The 27,401-nt window shown below is 41.7% G+C and overlaps 1 protein-coding gene across 7 annotated transcripts in view; it reads right to left on the bottom strand.

Moving 5' to 3' along the window:
- The window catches only part of wdfy3 (WD repeat and FYVE domain containing 3), a 161,496-nt gene that overhangs the window by 86,843 nt on the left and 47,252 nt on the right, over positions 1–27,401 (bottom strand). For 6 of the 7 annotated variants that reach the window (XM_036144345.1, XM_036144341.1, XM_036144342.1 and 3 more), the window contains exons 7-17: positions 27,107–27,293; positions 26,858–27,024; positions 21,807–22,286; positions 19,938–20,048; positions 16,984–17,177; positions 12,603–12,874; positions 10,969–11,166; positions 8,911–8,994; positions 5,700–5,871; positions 5,349–5,563; positions 2,896–3,008 (exon numbers count right to left, since the gene is read on the bottom strand). In XM_036144345.1, the coding sequence (XP_036000238.1) occupies positions 2,896–3,008; positions 5,349–5,563; positions 5,700–5,871; positions 8,911–8,994; positions 10,969–11,166; positions 12,603–12,874; positions 16,984–17,177; positions 19,938–20,048; positions 21,807–22,286; positions 26,858–27,024; positions 27,107–27,293 (2,193 nt within the window). The remainder of the gene's footprint in view (positions 1–2,895; positions 3,009–5,348; positions 5,564–5,699; positions 5,872–8,910; positions 8,995–10,968; positions 11,167–12,602; positions 12,875–16,983; positions 17,178–19,937; positions 20,049–21,806; positions 22,287–26,857; positions 27,025–27,106; positions 27,294–27,401) is intronic. The other variant, XM_036144346.1, reaches the window with a different exon arrangement.

Consider the following 27,401-nt stretch of genomic DNA (forward strand, 5'->3'; position numbering starts at 1 on the left):
CAAAATAGGGCTCAACGCTGAAAGCCCATCTGCCTCTGCCACACACCTCACCGCCGTCTCACTGAAGTTTTACAATTGTCCAGATTCACCTTCTTCATAGAATCACCACAGTTCTACTCTCTATATCCTGTAGGTTTCAATATGTATTCTACTTTGAAGCAGATTTCTTTGGTTTTAAGTAATTTCGACTGTAAGTCGCACTTTTTTTTTTTCATAGTTTGGCCAATCCTGCGACTTATAGTCAGATGCGACTTATATATAAATTTTAAATGGTAAATCATACTGAACAACATAAACCAGGTAGTAAAAATTACCGTCTATAGCCGCACACTGCAAAAACATGACTAAAAATAAGTAAAGTTTTTTTTTAAATTAGTGTATTCATCCTTGATTTGAGCAGCAAATTGAAACAATCTGCCAATGGAATAAGATTTCTGCGCTTAAAATAGGAACAACTCATCTCTATTATCTTATTTCTAGTGCAGTTTATCTAATTATCTTTTTTTAGGTGTAAAAATACTCATTCCATTGGCATATCATCTTATTTACTTCCTCAAATTAAGGACAAATACACTAATTTCAAAAAAGTTTTACTTATTTTTAATTGAGTTTTTGCAGTGCAAGATGGTTCTCTGGGCTTGTGAAAACTATCCTGATCCTGTACCACTTAAAAATTAATTAAAACATTTAACAATTAAAACATTTTAGCCTGCATTCACACAGCGGAGCGTTGCGTGGTGCAGCTCGAAGGACCCAGACGGTGACAGAACCTGTTATTGGAATAACTGTGAAGCTAATAGCAGCTAGCGCTAGCTTACAGCGATGTTGTCTGAGCATTTTACAACTTCACTGATGTACGTGAGCTTTACTGAAACATCCGTGTCGTACTGTTAGCTTAGCATGTAGCACTGTTATGCTCACGGTCTAACTTAGGCATAACTAGACCTATATGTGCTGACGAGAACTTTTCCGGTTGGAGTTGGTGGCCTGTTATGCTAATTTACCTCATTCATCCTCCCACGCATGTTCCATATTATTTAGCCAATCGTGGATGCAGCTGTGCAATTGTACAAGTTGCCTTTCCAGATTAAATGTCTATTTTTAGTCTTGGATTGTGTGAAATAAATTTCTAAATAAATGCGATTTATATTCCGGAGCGACTTATAGTCCAAAAAATATGATAATAATGAACAAAACAGCGATGAAATTTTAGAAGAAAGCTCAGCCTTTGATTTCCTGCTAAAACACATGTTGTTCTATTCACACAATTGTCTTTGTTTTTTAAATAACATCCAAAGTTTTGTTTTCATAAACATATTATTTTGTCATTACAAAGATAAAATATAATGATTTTTATCATCACAAAGAGTGTTAAATATGCCGGATCCTGAACAATTGCTCAGCCAAAACTGTCCCTCTTCAGATCGAGCACCAGAATCCCTTTTGCACGATGTGGTGGTGCTAAATCACAGGTGTGAACATATTTAAAGTTAATTGAAGGCAGCTTGGACAGGACCACAGTCATATGATTGTGGACATATTTTTTTTTTTATCAGCACTGATTTAACAGCCAAAGTGTAATTTTACCTAAGAAAGACCTCCCCTCCAACAGTAGAATTATAACATAAATAAAATATAAAATAAAAGTTGTAATGCTTGTTGATGTGAAAGTCTGTTGTGACAGTATAAAAGTAACTGATGTACCACATATGCTTAAATTTGACGTGGTGAGGTCACTAATCTAAAATGTCCAGATAAAAGTGGTTCGCCTCTGTGCTGCCAGAAAGCCGTGGAGACATAGGGGAACAAACACTCAGCAAACACTAAACTCTGTTTATTTTCAAAATTCAATAACGACAGGACAGATTTTAACAGCAGGTGTTAAGACTAACACTAAAAGCTGTCCACTTGTAACTAAATCAGCCAGGATGCATGATAATGTCAGGTCTGAATGGGTCCACAGAGAGCTGTAAGCTCCTCCGATAGCAAGCAGCCCTAAATCACTCATGATGTTACTGTCTCAAAGGAGAAACTCCTGTACAGAGGTTTAATATTTCACCTCCCACTGACAACTGAATCCATTATTTATCACGCATCAGGACTTGTGACAAGGACAAATTAAAACCAGACTTATAGGAGCTAATAAACCAAACGACAGAACCAGAGGCTGTTTGCTGTGCAGCGGTAATTAGTAGGGACTTATTATCCATTATCAGCTGGGAGGAGACACCATAAGCAATTAAGACCTGCTGAGGAGCCCAGAAAATTACAAACGTTACCAGCTGCTAGCTACACCATTCGCATCAGATACAGGCAGATCTTTATTTAAACAGGGAGATCCCTCACTGGCTTAACGAGCTGCCTGAGTTTCCATTAGGCTGAAAGATCCTCCGTCTTGCAAAACATACGAGGAATAACAGGTAATCCACCTGTCTTCAGACGCACTTCACCTCCAATAACACTGAATTTGGAGAGAAGTCTTTAGCAAGACGCGGGTTTCACAAAGCATGTCCTGCAGTTGCAACAAACGCTAACGCCCAACGTTTAACAACCTATTTGATTTAAATGTGGCAAGACGTAAAACTGCTAAGTTCTAATCATTATTCAGACGTGATTATCAATCCATCAAGATTTTATTGCACTCAGTGGATTCATCACAATATCATCCGTATCACATTCTAAACAGGACATTGTTCATCATTTGCCTTAATTTTAAGAAAATGTGAAAATAACTATTTTAGTTATTTTTAAAAAGTGCAACAAAGCCTGACAAATCTATCCAACTAGACTTGTTACAACTACTAAGGACAACAACTCAGCAACTTCAAGCAACGTTTTTCCAAAACACTTTTAAGTTATAGAAACTTTAGAGAGAAAGTAAAATAAAAAACCTACTTCTCATCTCGGCGTCGTAGCCGAGGGAGCTCGGTTTGTGGACCCGGTACTGCTTCAGCAGCTTCTTGTCCCAGGCACCGCAGTTCAGAGGGTTTCCAAGGCGTAAAAATTCCCTGCAGGAGAAAAATTTACCAGAAGCTCAAAACAAACAATAAAAAACCAAGAAAATGAATCAGCTCGAAATAAACCCACTTTGCAGATTTTATGGCCATGCAACAAAAATTATCCAAAATATGTCTTTTTATATTGTTACTGCATTTATTTATCTAGGTGACGTTTATCATGTAGATTAAATAGAATACAGGGGTTTACATTTAAAAAGTACTGAATCTGGTCCACAAAAAATAAGCTGTGTTTGCAATTGAGCCTTCTGAAATTAGATTTAAAAAAAGAAAGAAACTTGTATTACTCACAATAAATGTTAGAGTTGGAGGCAGATATTACCTCTTTTGATTGTTATAGTTACTGTCATGTTAAAAGTGAAATTACACTTACTGTCAATTCCAGAGAAGTACATATCGGGACTAAATTAAAATGCTCCGATCTTTAACAGCTTCTTTATCAAAACTACAGTCTGGAGAATGAGGGGGAATTTTTGGTCCAACATTGGTTTAGTTTATTGAGGTTTGCACGTTTGACTCACGAACACTTTCGTATAAAGAGGAATTCAAAGTGGGCTCGACAACTGCGTGGTGCCCAGATCATCACCCCTCTACCACCGTGCTCAACGGTTGATGAGTTGGCTTTTCTCCAAACATGCATCATGGTAGACAGAGTTTCAGGGGAACTGTGGTTCCTTCAGCTCAAACCAACAAACTTAAATCACACTAAGGCCCAGGGTTGTATCTGGCCTTAAGCAGAAGTAGATCTGGGGCCCAATGTCCTGTTAACCAACAATAACAGAGATTCAAGTGTAATTGGCTGAGTTTAAAAGCATTCAGTTACTTACTGAGATTTCTTGGTGAAGAAACAGCTAACTACAGCTAGAGCGTTAGCTTATTTAGACCGGGAGTTTTTTTTTCCTAGACAGGAGCTTTACTGACCGTTTTAAAGTTGCTCTCAGACATCAAAGCATTTTAAATAAAATAAAATAACACTTAGCGTGGCTTATAGTACGGTGAGGGAAACCCTGCATCCGTGTTCTGCATTTTTCCTGTTGTCCTGTCATGAATTTTAGCATGCTAACTAGCATGCTAACTAGCATGCTAACATGCTAACTAGGGCTTCTGCTGTTTGTCTGAGCATCGCACCACCTGACCACAGGGGGAATTTTCTGGAATATCAACTGCAGGGGAAATGAGCAGAGATAGGGGGTCTAAACGGACTGATGAACCACTGAAGAAACGCATTTGAAATACTTTGTCTTCATCTTGGTTTCACAAATAAGGGCAGCGTGAAAACTGTAGGTTTAGCTCAGTTAATGTTAGATTTAGACCATTTTATAACCAGATCAGTAAAGAGTAGATACATTTTGTTTTCTATATGTATATATGTAGATTCGAAAGAGAGAATACTCCTTAGTACTCTTTTTAAATAACAGAAAACATTTCTGCAGGAGACCTTCAGATCCTTCTCACCCTCTCTACTCTAGCCGGTTATGGTTCATGTTAAGTAAATCTCCTTTCAAAGTTATTCCATGCGTCGCTTCCCTTTATTTGCTATCATCCTAGATCCAGACCGTAAGGGTGCCACAGGGACAAACAGGTCCGTTTTACTTCCATTAGGCCCTGAAATATTAGGAGTGTTAATAGAGAAGCTGAATTTCCAACCATCCAGCTGACTTGTGTGTGTAAAAGTGTTTTTCAGACAGACTCGGCTGACTGCCGTCTCTGTGACTTGAATGCCGAGTGTCTCCGTGACGGTTCATGTCGGCTGTCAAAGCGTCACAAGCGGGAGCAACCAGACAATTTCAGAGCAACATCCCAGACAGAGAAAGACAGGAGCTTTGTTGCCAGCTACACTGACAGGAACAAGTTAAAGCAAGAAGGGGGGGGGCAACTGCATGGTTGAGCCGGGCTGACAGAGAGAGCGCCGGGAGACAGACTGACAGAAGCAAATGTGTTTATTCTCAGCCAGCATCATTAAAGCTGGAGAGAACTACCACACGGCCGTATTTACATATAAAAACAAGCAACCATGCACGCATTAAATAGCTTCCCCTCATCCCTGAACCCCCGACCGCCCGTCTGATTTAACCGGTAGGACGGGAAACGAGAAACGCTACGTTTGGTCTGCATGTCCAACCCTCCGCCTCATCAAACCTGTCAGCGCAGACTCCTGGCCCCCCAGCAGGAAAACGCTCCATCTTTCCTTCTTCAAACGTATTCATGAATGAGAATAGTGAATGCAATAAGAGCCGAGGTCCTGTTTCTATCAATCAGGATTCAAAATGTTTCATCCTGCGGTTGGTCAGGCAGATTCTGAAGGAGAGCCAGGAGCGGGGGGGTTGGTACCTGAGTGCGATGGGCTGCAGGGCCTGCGATGCCAGCCTCTCGAACATCCTCTGCAGAGGGGGGTGCAGCGGGTGGTCTTCGTCCCCGAGGGCCTGGCTGCAGCGCTGCAGCAGCCGCTGGTGGAGGCAGGCTTCACACAGCACCTGCTGGTTCCTCTCGCTGTTCACCAGGAGCTGCAGGATGTTGGCCACGGCAAGCTGGAGGTCCAGGGCATGCTGGAGGAAAAGGCTGAGTTAGATCTCGCAGCTAGGAGCCGAGGGCCGTCCCGTCAGGCATCTGTGCCAAACTCATTTCTAATCTCCGGGCGTCTAAGTAACGGCAGAATCAGAATAAAGTCTCCGGTCTTCTCACCTCGGGCTGGCTCTCAGAGGAGACGGAGGGAAGGAGGTCCAACATGGCCAACACGGCCCCTGGGTGGATGACCACCATGTCGGACGAGGAAGCGGGGTGGGAGGGGTTCACCAGGTGGACTTTCAGGTCTTTGACCGGAGCCGAAGGGCCCGACGTGCCGTAGTAACCATGCCTGGGAGCAGAAACAGAAATGATTAGATGAGCGTTTCTACTCTCTTTTTAAAGCCTTTTCCCATTTAAAGGCTCATATAAACCAACTTAAACCCGGCAGGCTCGAGACGTCGGCATACGATAAAAGTCTCCAAGCTCCAATTACCTTTAGAGCTCAGGGTGGAGCCAGAGTCCCATCGTTAAACAGCAAAACTATTCAAGCCACTTTGAACTGTTTTACACATTTTGTCAGGTTAGGACTACAACCGTTCATGTATTTTATTTATTTTTAATGATTATGAAAGACCAAGGAGCGCATAAATCTGAAGTGAAATGAACACGATCCATAGGTTTCAAAACCTTTGCAAATAAAAATCTGAAAAGCCTGGTGGGTATTTGTATTTAGACCCTTTTACACCTTCAAATAGAGAGCAACCAATCACTAATTATAGTAAGCTGGTAATTTAAGCTCAGTACTGTTCAGGATATTTCACAACATTAAACCAAGATTTTAGTCAATTACATCTTTTAACAAAAGGTAAAACCATTTTAAAATCGCATTCATCTGGTGAAAACTATTCCCACGTCTACAGGCTGGAGAATTGACTATTAAATTTGCTTTATATTCAAGTCGTCAATCAACCGTCTTCAGTTGGTTCAAAATGCAAAGACGTCACATCTTAGCCTTTCCGCTGATAACTTATATCTTTTATTACATTCTTTTGAGCACTCCACAGTTTTTATATAATGAAAATTCAGCTTATCCATAAAAAAAAATATGTATGCAACTTCACTGAAACTTTTAAGATGGTGTTATAACATCACAGTTAAATAAAAAAAGAAAGTGGTGGAAATTAGACCCATAAAGGACTTAGACCTAGGATGGAAAACGTAACAAAATGTAAAACTAAAGGGTAAAGACAAGAAAACAGATTTTTTTCCCCTACAGTATATCCACCCTGCATTTACGCATCACACTTTGAGAGTAAGAGTCAACGTCTCTTCAGGCGCCGCATGAAATGAGGACATAAATGTTGTTCGCAGCTACTAAGCTGAAACTTTGTATAACATGAGTCAGCAGTTTTCACACCACAGTCCCATTCAGAGTAATGAGTCAGAGATCTGCAGGGCTCTGATGGGGGGAGCAGCAAATTCCTGCCAGAGAAAATAGAGTAAGAGTCAGCAGAAAGTGCTGGAGCAGCTGGATGAGAGGCAGGAAACTCTAAAGGGTTCGATTGTCCAACTTTTCACCATGTGCCAATTATATCTGCTGCCAAAATAAAAACACCAAGTTTACCTTTGAGATAAAATCTAGTTTTCATCCATTTCACCAAAATAAAACTTGATAAAAGCTTCTTAAAGGGGACTAGATGTAATTTATCTGAGGTTTTGGGGGTATAATTTGGTCTATTGTGCATTGATGAGGCTGTGGGAATATCACCAGTGGGTACCAAATGACCTGCTCAGGCACAATAAGCTTTGTCTCTGTGCTTAAAAACGGTCAGATCAAAAAATGTTTAATTGGACACAATTATATTCCCGCTTCAAGACTTATTTACAGATTCTTCCAATTTTTTTTGTGCTGACTTCTTCAACAGCCCGTAATCACAAAAGCTGGTTTAATATTAAATGCCGACCAATAAACTGGGTAAAGAATTACAGCAACCTCCACAATTATGAACATCCCGAATAATTCGTCTAAAAAAAACATATTTTAGGTTGGAGCCATGTTCGCTTGTCTTTCCCGTTCTGAAGAGTAGCTGATAGAAAATCGTCTGTTTCACATAATATTCATACCCCATTGGAAACAAGATGTCTTAAATTACAAAAAAAAAAAGATTCTAGACACAAATTAATTCAATAAAATATTACTATATTTTCCGCACTATAGGGCGCTCTGGATTATAAGGCGCACTGTTGTTGTTTTTTGAGAAAATTAAAGAAAATTAAAGGCATTTAAGTGCCCATTATAGTCCGGAACATACGGTAATTGTAAATTTAGAAAAAGGTTTATCTAATAAAAATTGCAAGGGGTGCCAATAACTGAAGCACTACAGGTGCTTCTTGATGTTGGATTTTTCTATAACTGAATACATTTACTCAAATTAATGGTAAAAAAAAATTGCAATATTAAAATCTTTTTTTTTTTTTACCTAGTTTTATACGTGGTGCACATAAATGTTTTTCATAAACAAAAACATTAGCAATATCAAAACAAAGTTTTGAATCCAGGTCAGAGCTTGAATGAAGACAAAATACAGATGTTATAGGTGAATAGTATGTATGATTTAATAAAACGCGTTTAATTTTCTGTACTGTTTTGTTATTGCTGTATTTGTTGGACTACAAGGCGCACTTAAAATCCTTAAATCTTCTCAAAAATTGTTGCTGCACCTTATCTATGATCACCGTTGTGCTTACTGGCTGATTTTATGGTACAATGCGCTGAAAAATCTGTTAAAATGTGTAAGTAAGACTTTGGTTAGCAACAAAGCCGCTCCACTCAATGGATATTAGGAGCATTACGGTACACTGTGTCACTACCTGATAGGACCCCTGAGCTGTCTACCAGACTGCCTGACTGTAATGTCTAAACTAGAAGTGCATTCATGTAAGGCAGCCTGGAGTACGAGCTCGCAACAATAAACCTATTAAGTTAATTCAATATAAAAGTTTATTTTGGTCTTATGTTATAAACAGGGCAGTGTAGTCCAGCTACTCTGTCCTCCTGATAGAGATGATAGAGAGCTGTGGAGGTGGAGGAGAGATATTACACAGTTGGGAAGAATATTTAGTGTGTCTTATAATCCAGTGCAGTTTTTTTTTGCTTTCCTTTCTTTTTATTCTGTTAAGTTTTTTCTTTTAATGTTCAAAACACTCAAAATACATGAATTCTCTTTGATTTTGTGTTGAAGCGGAGCAAGATACGTTTCTGCTCCCACTGCTGCAGATGGGACGCTTCAAAACTTCATGGAGCCCAGAAGGACATAGCGCTCTTAGCATCGACAGAGAAAACACGGAGAGGAAGGTGATGGGGAAGAAGGCAGAAAGCCGTAGCTACCTCTTTCTGGCGAGTGCAGGCGTGCCCCACGGCGAGGGCAGCGAGGTTTCATGAGTCAGGCAGGGAGGCACCTGCTCTGCACGACTGCATGACAGCACACGCCCGCAAACAAAGAAACAGGTGAGACACACACACACACACACAGGGGGGGGGGGGGGGGGGGAGCACAGGTTCATTCATCCGCCCACACACACGCATTTATGTGCAGCCGTGCAGGGAGCCCAGACCGAGGATGATCAGCCAGTCAGCGCCAGATGTTAGGGGCAGAAAAGAGAAAGAGGGGAGAGAAGGAAAGAGGCTGTTAGTGGAAAGCCTGCAGAGAAAAGTGCATCAAAGCTCCAGTTTGGAGAACATGCACGTGGATTTCCATCCAGGTGTTGTTAAAAATGACAGAAAGGAAGCTCAGGCGGAAAGGAAGTGAGCCGGTTCAACAGCTTCAGCTCGTCTGAACGGACACTGGAGCAACCTTCTGGTTTTCACGTTTCCTCAGGTTTTAAGGACTGTCAGCTTACCACAGCAGCAACGAGCTCCTGGTCACCGGATACACTGCAAAAAAGGAACTCAAAGTCAGTGCAATTTTCTTGAAATTAGTAAATTTTTCCTCAATTTCAGCAGCTAAATAAGACTATTTGCCAATGGAATTAGTATTTTTACCCCTAAAATAAGACAAATAGATATCCTGCACTTGAAATAAGATGGAGATGAATTGTTCTTATTTTAAGTGCAAAAATCTTATTCCATTGGCAAATAGTTTTATTTGACTGCTCAAATCTAGGATAAATCCAAGAAAATTTTACTTACTTTGAGTTCCCTTTTTGCAGTGTAAACAGAAATGGATGCCAGGTTTGGCACCGCTGTCGGCTCACCCTGAGCCTCAACGAGCTCCGTGACCGACCCACTGAGTGCCAGAGCTCAGATGGTGAGCCTGACTGAGCAGGACGGTGGACCAGCGTCACACTGTCACATCAAAAAGGACTAAAATATGTCTTTTTTTTTTTTTTTAGACAAAGCCTGTTTGTTTCTTTGGGACCTCAAGATTACTTTTGTTTTATTTTAATTTCCACATTATGATTTGGTCTAAATTAAACTGAGTTATCTAATAATAGAGTCGACAGAAGCAGAGAGTGCTCTCAGTTTAAGCAGCATCTGTCGGCACAATGCTAGCCGGAGAAATCTAAAAACATCGGCCTCCGATGAAGCGCTGTGTGAATGATCCGGGCGACTCGACGCTTCTGTGATGCTACAGAGACATCAGGTCTCCTCTGCGTGTTTATTTGCATTTATGTGAAGCAGACGTGATGGAAAAGCGCCGTTGGATGTGATTGAACTTTGCTTTCCCTAATCTGATGACTGTGAATTTATGGTTATGTCTTTACATTATTATGCTGATAGCCTCTGGTGGGTTTTCTTTCCGTGGACAAAATTACATTTTTCTTTGGATATTATCGCCCTAACGATGCAATGCAATGCATAACCTCTGCAGTTTTAAAACAAAGATATGTCCCAAAAAACAGTCTTCTCTCAGTATAAACCATCTCTTCCAAACTGCTGTAAGGAAGAAGATTGAAGTGTTTTTAAGTGGTCTTCATTACAACAGTACTCAGATATCTCATTTATTTCCCCACAGCACACGTAACTGTGATCTGATTGACATAAATAAAGCGAACAGAGCCGTCAATGACCAAAAAAAATTAAAAATATGCTCAGCAACATTTCAGAAGTTCCTTATTTACTTCCAAACAACCCATTAATTACCAATTTACTGAAACTGTGAACGGATCCACTTCATTTTGATTCATCCAAAATCTTTACAACAAGTAAACTGGCAGCAGATCTCTGACCAATTTATGGTCTTAAAGTCTCCCGACATTTGAATATCTGCTGGGTATCATGATGACGATGAACTGAACCTCTGAACCAGAAGGCACCATCGTCATATTGTCCTCTAAGATCATTGCAGCTACTCCGACATCGGATGGAAGCAACTGTTCTCATGTTTAATGCAGATGTTATTTTGCCCCTAGGAGTCCAGTACAAGGCCTTCCGTAGTTCCCCTACCTGTCGAAGGAGTCGGTGGCCATCTTGTACAGGTAAATGAAAAGCTTGCTGCAGTGTTTGAGCGTGGGACAGACGCTGTCTCCAGCGCAGCCTCCAGAGGAAGCCTCGTCCTCCAGCAGCCTCTGGAAAGGCTGAGCGTTGGAGGGGAACACTCCTGTGGGGCCCAGCTTCTTGGTGTCGGAGAAACACCCCAGCAGCCTGGTGGATGGGAGGAAAAGGGTTATCAAGACAGGTGGAGTCCTCAAAAGAAAGCTTTATAGGTGTAAAAAGTCCAAATAATATTACAGCAATTCAAGTGTGCCCTATATTCATTATTTAAGATCCTATTCCCACCGCACTGCAAAAAGGGAACTAAACGTAAGCAACATTTTCTTGAAATGTGTGTATTTCTCCTTGATTTAAGCAGGTAAATAACATTATTTGCAAATGGAATGACATTTCTGCACTAGAAATAGGAACAATTCATCTTATTTTAGGTGCAGGATATCTAATTATCTTATTTTAGGGGTAAAAATACTCATTCCATTGGCAAATCATCTTATTTATCTACTCAAATCAAGGAAAAATACACTAATTTCAAGAAATTTTTACTTGCTTTTAGTTCCCTTTTTGCAAATACACTTGAAAACCTCTTTTCTTTCTTTCAGCCATTGGCCGGGGCTTTTGAAAGCCCCCACACTGAAAAAACAGAACTAAAAATAAGTAAAATGTTCTTAAAATTAGTCCATTTGTCCTTGATTTGAGTAGATAAGATGATCTGCCAATGGAATAAGATTTTTTGCACTTAAGATAGGAACAATTCATCTCCATCATCTTATTTCAAGTGCAGTTTATCTAATTATCTTATTTTAGGGGTCAAAACACTCATTCCATTGGCAGATCATCTTATTTACCTGCTCAAATCAAGGAAAAATACACTAATTTTAAGAACATTTTACTTATTTTTAGATCCGTTTTTTGCAGTGCAGTATGTCCCAACACAATTGTACACTGCAAAAACAGAACAAAAAATAAGTACAATTTTCTTGAAATTAGTGTATTTGTCCTTGATCTGAGCAGGTAAACAAGATTATCTGCCAATGGAAAGAGTATTTTTACCCCTAAAATAAAATAATTAGATATAATGCACTTGAAATAAGATGATGGAGATGAATTGTTCCTATCTTAAGTGCAAAAATCTTATTTCATTGGCAGATTATCTTATTTACCTGCTCAAATAAAGTACAAATACACTCATTTCAAGACAATTTTAGCTTATTTTAGTTCTGTTTTTGCACCCAATTTTTACATTACCCAGGACTTGTTAGGGGTGCGGGATCAATGCAGATTGTTTAAGCAGAAGCACAACTGTGATTAAAGTTTGATACATGACACCTCCTGTGACAGAAATACAATGTTTCAAGACAAGAACGCAGCAGCGTAAAGCTCAATTTATCAAGATATCGCTTAATTACAAAACTAATTAAGTGATATCAATTCCCAGGTATTAAAATCCGTGGGACTTTCGGTGGAAAAGGGGATGTTTTGCTCTCACTCTTTGGGTTATGTTAACATATCGGTGCAGCAGAGAATAAATCAGATGAAGGTATTTGCTCAGCAGGCAGACTGGTGAAGGATGAAAACGGTCCGGGTACCTCACAGCATCGGCCAGCTTCTCGTACTGGATCTCGGTGCGGAAGAAGTGCGAGTTGGCCGGCTCGTAGCGCATGGCCGCGGTGAGCGTGCAGAAAACCGTGTGCAGGAGCTCGAAGACCTGGTTCTGGTTGACCCGCTCCCAGCCGTGCCGCGGAGGCTGGCACAGCGAGCGCTCCATGGCCACCAGGAGGGAGGTGACGTAGACGAAGCCGCCCACTTTACGGAACACCGTGCGAGTGCGGTGACTCTCACGCAACACGGCCAACAGAGCCTAAAGACAGGAAAGACGGCTGCTTCAGGGATCATCAAAATATTACAGCAAAGCAGACAAACTGGCTTTAAAATGCAAGAAAGACACGCTGCGTGTTTGCCTCCATAACGCTTTTCCTGATCATTCTGCTTTTAGTTGACATTTTAAAAAGTAAATTTAGGTTTCTTATCCAACGTCTTCTCTAAGCCCCAGTGGGTGGAGGCAGATCATCCTCTATTACCATCTAACATAGAAAGTACTCCTGGGTCAATGTGAGCTTCTGAGCTTTCTGTGTCTCTGCTCTGTCTTCTCTACCATAGAAAGTACTCCTGGGTCAATGTGAGCTTCTGAGCTTTCTGTGTCTCTGCTCTGTCTTCTCTAACATAGAAAGTACTCCTGGGTCAATGTGAGCTTCTGTGCTTTCTGTGTCTCTGCTCTGTCTTCTCTAACATAGAAAGTACTCCTGGGTCAATGTGAGCTTCTGAGCTTTCTGTGTCTCTGCTCTGTCTTCTCTAACATAGAAAGTACTCCTGGGTCAATGTGAGCTTCTCTGCTTTCTGTGTCTCTGCTCTGTCTTCTCTAAGCCCCAGTGGGTGGAGGCAGATGAGCGTTCACACTGAGCCTGGTTCTGGTTCTGCTGGAGGTTCTCCTCCCTGTTGAAGGGGAGTTTTCCTCTCCACTGTCGCTTCATGCATGCTCAGTATGAGGGATTGCTGCAAAGCCATCAACAATGCAGACGACTGTCCACCGTGGCTCTACGCTCTTTCAGGAGGAGTGAATGCTGCTTGGAGAGACTTGATGCAACCTGCTGGGTTTCCTTAGACTGCAAAAAGATACCTAAAAGTAAATAAAATTTTCTTGAAATTGTTGTATTTTTCCTTGATTTGAGCAGATAAGTAAGACTATTCGCCAATGGGATGAGTATTTTTACCCCTAAAATAAGATAATTAGATATCCTGCACTTGAAATAAGATAATGGAGATGAATTGTTCTTATTTTAAGTGCAAAACTCTTATTTCATTGGCAAATATACTTATTTATCTGCTCAAATGAAGGAAAAATACAAACATTTCAAGAACATTTTACTTATTGAGTTCCTTTTTTGCAGTGTAGAGAGGAAACTTTCTGACTTTGACTGTAAAGAGCCTTGAGATGACATGTATCATGAATTGGTGCTATATGAATAAAATTGAATTTAAAGTTTCTATGCTGCAGGGAAGGTTAAATTTTATTATTCAGAAACAAAATATTTTTTGCAGTTTAACAACAACACTGCAAAAAAGGGAACTAATAGTAAGTAAGATTTTCTTGAAATTTGTGTATTTGTCCTTGATTTGAGCCGGTAAACAAGACCATTTGCCAATGGAATAAGATTTTTGAACTTAATATAAGAACAATTTATCTCCATCACCTTATTCCAAGTGCAGTATGTCTAATTATCTTATTTTAGGGGTAAAAATACTCATTCCATTGGCAGATCATCATATTTAGCTCCTCAAATCAGGGACAAATACACTAATTTCAAGAAAATTTGACTTACTTTTAGATCCATTTTTGCAGTGAACAAGTGAAAAATGTAAAAAAAAATATTTATTTCGGTCAATCATCTGGCAGTCAGTCGCCCATGCGGACAGCTGTAGTGCCTGCTGCAGCTATATTCCACCTAACGGCGTAAACGGGATAGCAGGCACGCATAAAAAAAGCAGAAGTTAAACGGTGATGCGTTGCTTCCAGCTGTTTCCTGCTTCATTAAAGCGGTGCCACTGGAGTCAGCACAAAGTTTTTATTAAACCAATCGCAGGATGCCGCAGACATTATCGTCCTCTAACGTCACACTGGGAAAATCGCCTCCATGTGAAAGTGTTGAAAGATTAATGCAACAAATCCTTGATGGATTTTTTTTCACCTGTAAGAAGTGAGAAGATGAGGACTTTCATTGGGGTTGAGCCAAAGATTAATCTGAATTAATTCAGAGCATTACAGCGCACAAATAAAGGGCCCGTTTTAATCGAGTTAAAGGATGTGAGCTGTGTGCAGTTTCTTTTATGGTGATAATTAAAATCCATGATTAGTGAAACTGAAGTAAAATGCTGACAAGTTAATCCAGCCGCAGCCCTGAGAAGGCACGAGATTTACTTCTTCTGGGGGGGAAGGAGTTTAAAAAATGCAATTATGCCTGAGAAAATGAGCCGGCCTCTCATCCTGTGAGTGTGTGGAGGTGTGTGTACGGCTGCAGCTTTTATGTGCACCTAACTCTCAGAGATCCCGCTTTGAAGCAATTACTGTGCGCAGCGCTACAAATGCATATTGATTTCTGAAATCCTTCACTTTCTCGACTCGACGTTTCTTACCGGGATTTACTGACAAGCTTTTGTAGCCGCAGACTTTATGTTTGCTCAGTTGCTTCTGGCTCCACAATAAATAAAAATAATGAAGCAGCCAAATGATCAAAGCTTGAATGAGAAAAGTTTTTTAAAAAATGACAATCTATAGTTAAATCCAGACATTTAAAGTATAGAGAAACTGATTTTTTTTTCTCTTTTTGACATGAATTCAGAGGAAACCTTTCAGATTTAGGTCAGTTACGATAACCAAAATCATCTCTATTTACTAAATGCCAGAATGAGGGAAAACATTTATTACTTTTTTTAAAGTCCTAAGTTTACATGTGCTTCTTTCATATTTAGCAGATTTGCTATTTGAGGTGTATGACTTGAGTCAAGAAGTTTTTTTTGTTATTATCCTTGACAGTTTGCAGGAATCTCAATCATTTTAAGGCATTGCTTGAATACTTTCTATGAGATTAACATCAGGGTTTTGTGTTGGCCACTCCAAAACATTGACTTTGTTGTCCTTAAGCGACTTTAAAACTGATTTAGTGTTATCATTGTCCATTTGAAAGACCCATTTAAGAGCAAGTTTTATCTTCCTGGATGATCACCAATAGCATCTTGTGATCCTACTGGCATTTTATTGCTTTTATCTGCACAGCACTCCTCTATGTTTGCGTTTACGTGTTTTATAGTTAACTTTTTAAAAAACGCTTCAGCTTTGGTTTCAGCAGACCACAGATCACATCAAAAACCCAACTCTTCGTCCCCGGGTTCATTTGCAAACTGAAATCTGGACTTTTTCTTTTTGCTTCTTCATTGCTGAGTGGTCTTTCAGCCCATGTTGGTACGCGGCTTGTCCAACTGTGGATAAGCGTCCTCACAAGGCTTTTTGCTTTTGCTCGGAGGTTATTTCACACATTTTTGACCCAAACACAATAATTTCCATCATGAACTTCTCATGATGCTTACAACTGTTTGGAGAGGCATCTGGAAATTGTAGCTAAAGATCTTCCAGACCTGTGAAGGTCCAGAATTCTCCTCCTGAAACCTAATCTCATTTTCCTTTTGATTTTTCTATGACGTTACTGAAGGAAGATGCCAGGCGCGCCTCTGGTTAACGCAATTGTTGTAAATCATCATCATCGTCATCATCATCATCATCAGTGCTTTCCTAATTGTTTTGAAGGCATCCTAAAATGGTAATGTTAGTGAATTTAAAGAAAGTCTTGCATTATTCTGGTGTTCAGTCAAAAACATTTTTTTAGTAATCTGGAGCTAAAACAGGAAATATTATTTAGTTCTCCTACTGCTCTCCAATCTGCATTGTTTGTTGTTATTTCTTTTAACTTTTTGTTCGCTGTCATTTTTCTCTTCATAGAAGGTACACCTGGTCTGGCGTTCTGTTAGCTGGGACATCATCAGGGGAGGCAGATCATCCTCTATTACCATCTACCATAGAAAGTACTCCTGGGTCAATTTGAGCTTCTGAGCTTTCTGTGTCTCTGTTCTGTCTTCTCTAACATAGAAAGTACTCCTGGGTCAATGTGAGCTTCTGTGCTTTCTGTGTCTCTGCTCTGTCTTCTCTAACATAGAAAGTACTCCTGGGTCAATGTGAGCTTCTGTGCTTTCTGTGTCTCTGCTCTGTCTTCTCTAAGCCCCAGTAGGTGGAGGCAGATGAGCGTTCAATTGCATTAAGTCTTGATAAAAGTGAGACAGTGAGGGGAAAATTAGTTGTGTCCATTAAAAAAAGCCCATCTGAGTCAGAGCTTTGGACTAAAGGAGGATTTGTGTCGTTACCCTCAGTATGTCGGTCTTCAGCTGCAGCTCACTGGACGGCGCTGAGTGCATGAGGCCCAGCAGCGTCCCCATGTCGTCGTCGCCGCTGGGCGACAGGACGAGCTGCTGGATGATGAGCAAGGCGTGCTCCCGACACTGACGGTACTTCACGATGTTGTGGACGCAGCGAGCGCCGCCGAACTCTCTGAACAGAGCTGAGGGGGGAGAAAGAGGGAGACGCCAAATAAAACCCAGATTTCTGAGGTTTCAGCAGCATTGATGCCATCACATGATCAAAATAAAGCCATTTTGTGAAGAATATCTGCAAATTAAAAAGTAAATCATATACCCCTCCCTACTGGTTTTAGGGCACGGTAAAACTTTCACACTGGTTTGAATCTTGTTTTTTTGCACAGTGTTCTGAAATTTAAACCTTTATTTCAGGAGGAAGATCCCATTCAGGTAAAAATATATATCTTTTTTTTTCCTCTGGTGTCCCGGTCAAGATAAGCAGCACCATACACACAGAAAAAAAACATAGGAATGTGGCCTAGACTGAGAAAACATGTAAATATAACGCAATTAAGCTCTAATCTCAAATGTCTGAAAGTTTGTTGAGTTTTAGCTAAAGAGCAGAACGACTGAGTTACAGAAACACATTAAATATGCACTGCAAAAAGTGAACTAAAAGTAATTTGTTCTTGAAATTAGTGTATTTGTCCTTGCTTTGAGCAGGTAAATAAGATTATCTGTCACTGGAATGAGTATTTCTGCATTAATATAGGAACAACTCATCTCCCATTATCTTTTTTCAAGTGCAGTATGTCTAAGTCTTTTATTTTTGGGGTCAACATACTCATTCCAATCACAGACAATCTTATTTACCTGCTCAAATCAAGGACAAATACTCTAATTTTAAGAATTTTGCCTTACTTTAAGTTCACTTTTTGCAGTGTGCCAACAATATAAGCAAGCCGAGCTTCACAATCAACTAGAGCTAGTCTCTATTTATATATTTACTGCAAATTATCTTCAGACTTTTTATACGGTCAGCTTCAAAATAAATTTTGCTGACCATTCTCTTTTAAGTCAAGAATTAATATTATCTACTCAGACAAAAACAGCCTTCCTTACTATTACTGAAGACCCTCGTGTGTTCCTTTATACGGTTTTATTCATCCATTTATTATTCATTCGTTGACAACAAACACGTCCAGGTTAGTCTCTAACGACAAACATCTCTTGTTTTGCCTGAACCAGAGCTCTGGTTTTTCCAGAACTGGTAATTCATGAGTCTCCTGTGGATTCCTCTCCACGCCGGCGTGGCAGCTAACAGCTCCAGGTGCGCGATGCAAATGTAATCAGAGGGAAGCGCTGCAAATATCTCCCACGTCATGCTTCTCCCAACGACAACAAGCAGCCGCCGTGGGGTCAGAGGGAGCCGAGCTGCTGAATGCTTGTTGTCGTGACTCAGAGTTCCTGCAGCAGCAGACTGAGTCACAAACACACGCTAACGCAGGTCTGAGTGATACCAGCTCCTCACATCCAGCAGATTGGAGCTTTTTTTAACCCCCCCCCCCCCAGGGGTCCGTTGGGAGACTAAAGCTGAGATGTTCCCTTGCTGACGGAGAATGATTGACGTGCTGATGTGTGAAACTAAAATGGTTTCACAGTGTTTTGGACAGGCGTAGTTCTGATCACGTGGTGTCGGTAGTGATTGTAAAATCCTCAACTGAGTAGTTTTACACTGCAAAAAGGGAACTAAAAGTAAGTAAAATCTTCTTGGAGTATATTTTTCCTTGATTTGAACAGCTAAATAAGACAATTTGCCAATGGGATGAGTATTTTTACCCCTAAAATAAGATATTTAGTTATCCTGTGCTAAATAAGAAGATGGAGATGAATTGTTCTTATTTTAGGTGCAAAATAGTCTTATTTACCTGCTCAAATCAAGGAAAAGTACACAAATTTAAAGAAAATGTTACTTACTTTGAGTTCCCTTTTTGCAGTGTAGTGAGTGAGTGACTGGGGAACGTCTACTTTTTGCTGACCGCTTTAAGCTTTGGATGTTTTTTCTTTGCCTTTGATCACTGCTTGAACCTTTTTTTTAACGCTGCTGCATCGGAACATGTCTGTGATTCACTCGTGTTTTGGAATTCGAAGATTTCAATACCGATAGAATAATCTTAACTGCAGCTTGGATTTACGTTTTGAACAGCGGGCGAAACACCAGATGTGTGCACCACCGCTACGCTGAGATAAAATCCTGAAGGTGTCTTTTTAGATGGACTATGAGGTCACACACCATCTGTTTGTGTTGTTCTCCAGCCTCTTGTCTACGTAGCCGGGCCAGGTGTGTGCGCACCTGAACAGCTGCCACTCAGGACGTAGTCCCTCACTGCCCCTAAAATGCCACTGCAGGACCAATGCTACGTAGCACAAGATGGAGGAGACCACGCCCAGCGGAAATGTTCCTCCTAAAGGTGATGCTGTGAATTTATCCCTTCCAAATATGCACATATGGGGCGATGGATGAGAGACGGAGGGTAAATGGGTGCCAGGTTGGAGCTGGTGGAGGTAGAGAGGCGTGGCTTGATACACGTCTTGTTTTGGTCTACAGACGGAGCTCAAGCTCCACCTAGTGGTGAAAATCACTCATTGCTCCTTTAAGGACTGACAGCTGGATGAATGATGGACCGATGAATATATTCATCTAACACAGATGCGTCACAGAAACAGCACCAGACAGGGACACATTTGTTAAATAAATAAAACAGTTACTCTTCTGCACCCTTCTGAACAGACAGCAGTTGAAGGTGTGCCTGCCTTAAAGGGTTTACAACCCACCAGGCTGCAGGTTGGGAGCTTTGTCTGAGCCAAAATGCCTCTGGAGCTTTTTACTATATACTATCTGTCTGGAGTTCAAGTGGGTTTTAGGAGCCGCTAAGAGCTTTCTGCAGAGTGTGAGTGTTTACCGGCATTAGTGTTGGTGGTGTTGGAGCCCTGCAGGAGCACCGTCAGGGTCTCCATCACCAGCCAGGCCAGCTGCTTTTGCTCGTCTGCTACTGCCGTGTTTTTGCTGTCGGCTGAGTGGAGCAGGGAAACAGAGAAAAAACACAATGAACATCAGCATAAGCTACACAGACGCACTGCTAGACTCAACAATAAGCCGTATCATACAGTCTTTATACGTGATGTAATTCTGTTTGATAGATAACAACTTCACTGGGGTTTCACTTCAACTCGGACACAATGCTGTGGATCCGATCTTTACGTGTAGTGTTTCACGTTAATGCTACAAATCTTTACAAAAAGGCAGAAGTTTTCACAGATTATTATTAAAAAAACATTTTAATCCAAGAATCTATTATCTACAGGCAGTTTTCTGCCACACACAACCAGTTCAGTTTTAATCTCGTCTGACCAGAGAACCTTCTTCCAACTTTTATAAAACACACTTTCTGGGGTTTTTCCGTTTCTCATTTGGTTATTTCAACTTTAAAATCGATCTGAAGAAACCAAACCACAAGCCTTGCATGAACTTTATCACAAGTGGCACAGTTTGGATCGGTTTGCAAAGCTAACCTGTTCTTTGTGTCTCGGATCAGAACAACCATTTTAGCACTTTACAAAGCAACGGACGCTCAATTCTTTTTTAGTTGAATTATGAATTATTCCAGTCTTTACCCGACCAAAGCATTAGCCTGGCTGTCGCAAACAAAGAGTTTAAGATGGTTAACCTCTGCCAAGACTAAAAAAAAAAAAAGCGTTAAAGTACTTCTTGATTCTGAGATCATACAAGTTGCTAGTTGTTAGAAAGTTCACATATTATTATGACCTGAGGAAATTTTTTTTTTAAAGTTGATGAAAAAGTGGATTTTTAAGGCTTTTTAGCTCAAGGCTCATAAAAAAATGTTTCATGACCGATGACGTAATATGTGGGTAGGCGTTGATCTGTTGACATGGTAACAAGATACTTCCTGGTTGCAAACTCACTTTCTCAAAGACAAATAGACGGATTAAACATGGCTAAAAAGTGTGTGGCTTATGGTTGGTCACATACCAACAAGGATAATGTCTCCTTACACACATTTCCGAACCAAAAAAGTCCCGGTGTTGTGCAAAATTCAGTTCCCCTGTGAAAATTTGTTCCCCTCTGAGTCGGGAGCTGCAGCCAGAGAGGCGGGGTTTCACGGCGCTTCTGATCGGTTTCTCGGTAAAACAACTCATATAATCATGTCAAGATTGTAACATTCAGTTTAATCGGCAGCTGTTGTTTACAAAATTGTAAAATAAAAATAAATAAACGCTGAACCGAAAAGGGCTGTGGGTCTATCAGCCGTCATAAACGATGCCAGACAATCGAGATTCAACGAGTTGTTTCCGTGTTTACATCCGAACGGTCAGCCATGACCGCGATTATGAGCACCAATTCCAATTATACATCAGCAAACCATTCCGTTTATTCTCCTAAAATGTTTTTCTCAGACTTACCCGAGTCGTAACAGACGCTTGTGCTGTCGTTCGTGTTAAAATCATCACTTTGTGGATAACCATCTGAACTTCTCGTGGTGTACTTCATTGAACTCTCTGTAGCGTAGCCTGGGCAACGCCTACAAACCACGTCATCGACATAAAGTGTGGATTTTCAGCCTAGCGTCGCTGAGGGACAATTTTAAGTCCTTAAAAATCTTCTAACGGCGCAATCACGATCTTAATGCTACATTTTTTTTTTAAATATGGTCACTAATGCATGTATTTCCGAGTTGGTCGATCTCAGAATCAAGAAGTACTTTAAACTATTGCTCAGATTAAATGGTCCTGAACGGCTGCTTCAGACTCACCTTGGTCGTTATTCTGTGGCAGCTGCTGCGAGGCCGGGTCCCTGAGCAAGGCAGCGTACTTGTGCAGCAGGTTGACCATCACCTCCAGGAGGCCGACCTCCCGCAGCACGTCGCTGAACACCGGGTCGTGCCTCGCCAGCTTCAGCAGCGTCCTGACGGCGGTGATGCTGCAGGACAGCGAGGTGCTCGACTTCACCATCACGCAAACGCTGAAGAGCTCCTTGCACGGAACGTAGTTCAGGCTGAAGACCACAAACTCCAGGAGCTCAAAGTACTTGGCCTGGGCCTCTGGGAGTTTGGCCACGCGCTCCGCGAACTGCGACAGGGTGTGCTGGGACTCCAGCAGGAAGTAGTTGGCCGGCTCTGCCGCGTAGATGTTCCCGATGGCGTCCAGCAGCATGCAGGCCAGGCGGCTGGTTTTGGCCCTCAGGAAGGCGTTCTGGAGCACCGAAAAGGCCTGGATGTTACGAACCGTGTGACCTGCAGAGGAAAAGGAGGGTTTAAGAGGGACAATACGAGGAGAAATAACCATTTATTTATTTATTTTTATTTATTTATTTAATTTTTTCCCCCCAGAAATAACCATTTACATCTAAAGTGAAGGTGATGCATAAACCAATCAGTGGTCAGGAAACAGAGAGGCTGCCGAGACACGATTCACGTCTAACGAAGCACCTTTTTCAGAATAGAGTTCAATTATGGAGGATGTTTTTAAAATGGTCAGGATTTAAATATAGAATCATGAAAACTGGAGGAACGGAGAGAGGAATAATCCATTCCATTAACTGATTGATTGGAAGGAAGGAAGGAAGGAAGGAAGTGAGGAAGGGATGGTGGAAGGGAGGAAGGATGGAAGGAAGGAAGGAAGGAAGGAAAGAAGTGAGGAAGGGATGGTGGAAGGGAGGAAGGAAGGAAGGAAGGAAGGAAGGAAGGAAGGAAGGAAGGAAGGAAGGAAGGAAGGAAGGGATGGTGGAAGGAAGGGATGGTGGATGGAAGGAAGGAAGGAAGGAAGGAAGGAAGGGATGATGGAAGGAAGGAAGGAAGGAAGGAAGGAAAGAAGTGAGGAAGGGATGGTGGAAGGAAGGGATGGTGGATGGAAGGAAGGAAGGAAGGAAGGGATGGTAGATGGAAGGAAGGAAGGAAGGAAGGAAGGAAGGAAGGAAGGAAGCAAGGAAGGAAGGAAGGAAGGAAGGAAGGCATGGTGGAAGGAAGGAAGGAAGGAAGCAAGGAAGGAAGGAAGGAAGGAAGCAAGGAAGCAAGGAAGGAAGGAAGGAAGGAAGGCATGGTGGAAGGGATGGTGGAAGGAAGGAAGGAAGGAACAAAGTGAGGAAGGAAGGAAGGGAGGAAGGTAAGAAGGAACGAAGGAAGGAAGAAAGGGAGGGAGGAAGGAAGGAAGGGTGGTAGGAAGGGAGGAAGGAAGGAAGGAAGGAAGGAAGGAAGGAACAAACGAACAAACGAAGTGAGGAAGGAAGGAAGGGAGGAAGGTAGGAAGGAAGGAAGGAAGAAAGGAACGAAGGAACGAAGTGAGAAAGGAAGGAAGGGAGGAACGTAGGAAGGAACGAAGGAAGGAAGGAAGGAAGGGAGGGTGGAAGGAAGGGTGGTAGGAAGGGAGGAAGGAAGGAACAAACGAACGAACGAAGTGAGGAAGGAAGTGAGGAAGGAACGAACGAAGTGAGGAAGGAAGGAAGGAAGGGAGGGTGGAAGGAAGGGAGGAAGGAAGGAAGGAAGGAAGGAAGGAACAAACGAACGAACAAAGTGAGGGAGGAAGGAAGGAAGGAAGGAAGAAAGGAACGAAGTGAGGAAGGAAGGAAGGGAGGAAGGAAGGAAGGAAGCAAGGGAGGGTGGAAGGAAGGAAGAATGGTAGGAAGGAAGGAAGGACGGAAGGAAGGAAGGAACAAACGAACGAACGAAGTGAGGAAGGAAGGAAGGAAGGAAGGAAGGAAGGAAGGAAGGGTGGGTGGTAGGAAGGGAGGAAGGAAGGAAGGAAGGAAGGAAGGAAGGAAGGAAGGAAGGAAGGAAGGAAGGAAGGAAGGAAGGGATGGTGGAAGGAAGGAATCACAGAATCTGTATTGTGAGCGTGTTATTAGAGTACATTAAACAAATATGCAATTAACAAGGTGTGCAGATTTTCTTTTCAGGAGTTAAGAAAGAAGGGAAGGAGGGAAAGAAGAAAAAAAGAAAGGGAGTGAGGAAAGAAGGAAGCATCTAACCTGAGAGCCTGAACTTTGCCCCCAGAACCAACACAAACGAGGAAACTGACACATAAACGTCTCATCCTCAGACTGAAGCACACTGAGGCTTAATCAGGCATGTAAGCAGCGCAGACCTCCCCTCCAACATATAACATGATATGTAACATATAACATGATATGTAATATAATATATAAAATGATATAATATAGCAGGAGGGCTTAGCGTGAAGACTTTCCACACAGTCAGGACAGTCCCTGAGTGGGTAAACATGAGTGTTTCTCTGTGGGTTTGAAACAGGTCTTCACACCGAACTCTGTGTTTAGCTCAGTACGAGTCTCTCTGACTTAGGGGAAAAAATACAAAGGACAAAGCAAGTATCTGACAAAACTGCAGAACTGTTGCCTTGTTCTATCATAAAACACAGAGTTCTCCAACTCATTTAAACCCAACGCAGAACCTGGAGAACCTTTTCTGGAGAAACAAACCAAGAACACAGAACACAAAGGGTGGAGCAGAGCAGGATATTTGTATGCAGCGGGATTAGAGGGGCTCATCTCCGGCGGCGTGGCGAGCAGCGTGGTGTCTGTCACGCAGGTGAAGCTTACTGGGATCAAGCCAAGCATCAAAGTAATTTCCCAGATTACGATCTGGCCGAGAGAAAGCAGCAGGCGGGATATCCAAGCAGACTTTACTGCATCCGATCCCGTTCTGGTTGGAGCTTTAACCAAAGTGACGACAGTCGGCAGCATCTCTCCATCTAGCTGGAGAAGACGAAGGAACGTCTTCAGTTCTGTTAGAGGAATCTGGGAATCAGGGAGCAGCCCGGCACACACAGGCTCTCCAGCTACAACCCAGAACCGTCCAAAACAGTGTTTGTTATAGCTTTAGTGTGAACACCCAGACGTAATTAGCCATAAGGTGAATGTTTAGCTTAATACTAACTGGAGCTGCTGCTTCACTGAATTGCCTGATTGCAAAACGGTGAAAAAAAAACTGAAAAAGACATTATTTACAGTGAGAGAAAGGACTGATCTGGTCTTATATTTGTATTGGACCCGGTACCGACATCATTCCTGGATCAGATATCAGGCAGAGGCGATGGATTTAGGGCTGGACGATAATTCAATAACAATATATATATCGATCGATAGACGTATATCGATAATAGAAAAAAAGGGTCAGTAAAAAGTTCAATAGAATAACAGTTTTTCTTCCTTTTGAATTCTAGCCATGTAGATTAATATTACAGTTATTACATCCTCCCAACCAATCACAACGCAGACCCAGGAACCAAGCTCCGCCCCCTTCAAAGACTTCAAAGATCACGCGTTTTTTATTCTCTTTTAAAAACTTGCAGTTTTGGTAAAAAATTGGTTGAATAAAGGGTTGAGTTTAAATTCAGTGTTTGTGTCTGTATCTTAAAATAATTTGCTAAGAACCAGTATAAAATGGCCAGGGCTGCACTGAAAACACATATTTTCAATTTGTTGATAATTCTCTATATTGTTATTTTATCGATATGCGTTTCTTCTATATCGTCCAGCCTTACGATGGATCCACCCTCCCATCCAGACGCCACGGCGCGCTGGTGCTGCAGCTCATATTTTGGCTGATTTTAACCAGGAAGTTAAGCCTGGAAACCTGGATGTTGGGTTTTAACAGGGAAAGAAAAGCTGCAGCTAGTTAGCAATGCTAGCAGCGCTAACGCAACGATTGTTAACATGATTCCCCCATCACGCGTCTTTGATTTGTTTTCACTAAAGTGATAAACTCCGGTTTCGTTGAGCCGTTTAGCGGTAGGTCTCCCAGTCCCTCGTGTCGGCTCCGTGTAGCGATTCGCTGCTCATGAACGACCGACGGCCGCCGACAGCAGAAAAGCTTTCTAGCTGAAACAGATACGGACCGATTCAGTGGATCAGAAAGTTTCCAGACAGTTTTAGATGTTTTATGCTGCGACCTTTGCATCCGTTAATGCAGGGGTGTCAAACATACGGCCCGCGGGCCGGATCCGGCCCGCCGAACAATTTAGTCCAGCCCCAGATTTTACTTTCACAAGTGGAGCAGTACTGCTTTTGCCATTATGCTCCACTTGATTTATAAATGTGAATAGTTTTATTATGATTCATGCGGGGAATATCTCAAATGATATGGACACTACAATGGGAAAGTAGGAGAGGAAAGGAAGAACAAGAAGAAAAAAACAAAAGGTGAAAGAAAGAGGAGATAAAAGGAAGAGAATGATAAAACAATTATTGAAAAAAACACTTACTTCGTTTAATTGAAAATATGCAGTTCCTATAATGTCCACGAGGGGCGCTGTGTTTTAATTAGCAGATTAAGCTTCAGGTGTGGAAAGATTTAAATCATTTCTTAATTTTTATCTGTTTGATGTATTTTGTCATGCAGGACAGTGTTTTTAAGTTCCAAAAAAATGTGAATAAATGTTTTTCAACATTGTATAATCACTGTGATCAGTTCCTATGCATAATGCACAAGAAAATGTTTAACTGAGTAAAAGTATTGTTGAAATTGCACATACTTTTCTTAAAAACGCTGAGGTTATTCATAATATATTGTGTAAAAGTGAAATTAATTTAATATAAAAATCAACAACAAGTCCACTTTTATCAGTTCTATTTAATCTTGCAATGAGTTTACTCGTGTGGCCCTCTTGAGATCAGATTAAGCTGAATGCGGCCCCTAAACCAAAATGAGTTTGACACCCCTGCTCTAATGCATTGAGCCTCCGTATCTGTGGCTCCGGTTTAGCCTTCAGCAGCTCAACAAGATACGGGAACAAGAAAATAATAAAAAAACAAAACAGTATTTAGAAAGCTTTGCTGGTTGCGGTGCCATACCTTTCCCAGACGGCTGAGGGAGAACGAACCCCGGCAGCAGGAAGGGGGCGCCGGTGGTGAGGCCGGCGGGTTTCAGCTCCGTCACGCCGTACGTGCACAGACAGGTGACCAGGTTCACCAGATCCTTCAGGGCGTCTTTAGATTCGTCCTCTTTACCCTGCTCCAGTCTGGAAACAGCAAACCGTCAATGTTTTTAGCCGTTCCTGAGCGAACGTGTGAGCGAGCGGGGCACGGAGCCCTGGGCCGTACCTGAGCATGAGGTCGCAGAGGAAGGCGTAACCCTGGCACATCCTGAAGTCGTCCAGCAGCGTCTGCGACACGTCGCTGGAGTCTTTGAGGAAGCAGGAGAGGCCGGCGAACATCTCCACGATCTCCAGCGGGGACAGGTCGTCCGACTGCTGCATGTTTTGGACACATGTGGACAGACATTCCTTCTCTGGAGAGAGGAAAACGCAATTAAGGCAAGGTTATTAAACATGTGACACAAAACTGACTGCGACTGCGAGGAGCTGACAGAAAATAACTTTATTTAAATAAACTAAAC

Source organism: Fundulus heteroclitus, chromosome 12 (genome assembly GCF_011125445.2).
Source record: "Fundulus heteroclitus isolate FHET01 chromosome 12, MU-UCD_Fhet_4.1, whole genome shotgun sequence".
Lineage (NCBI taxonomy): Eukaryota > Metazoa > Chordata > Actinopteri > Cyprinodontiformes > Fundulidae > Fundulus > Fundulus heteroclitus.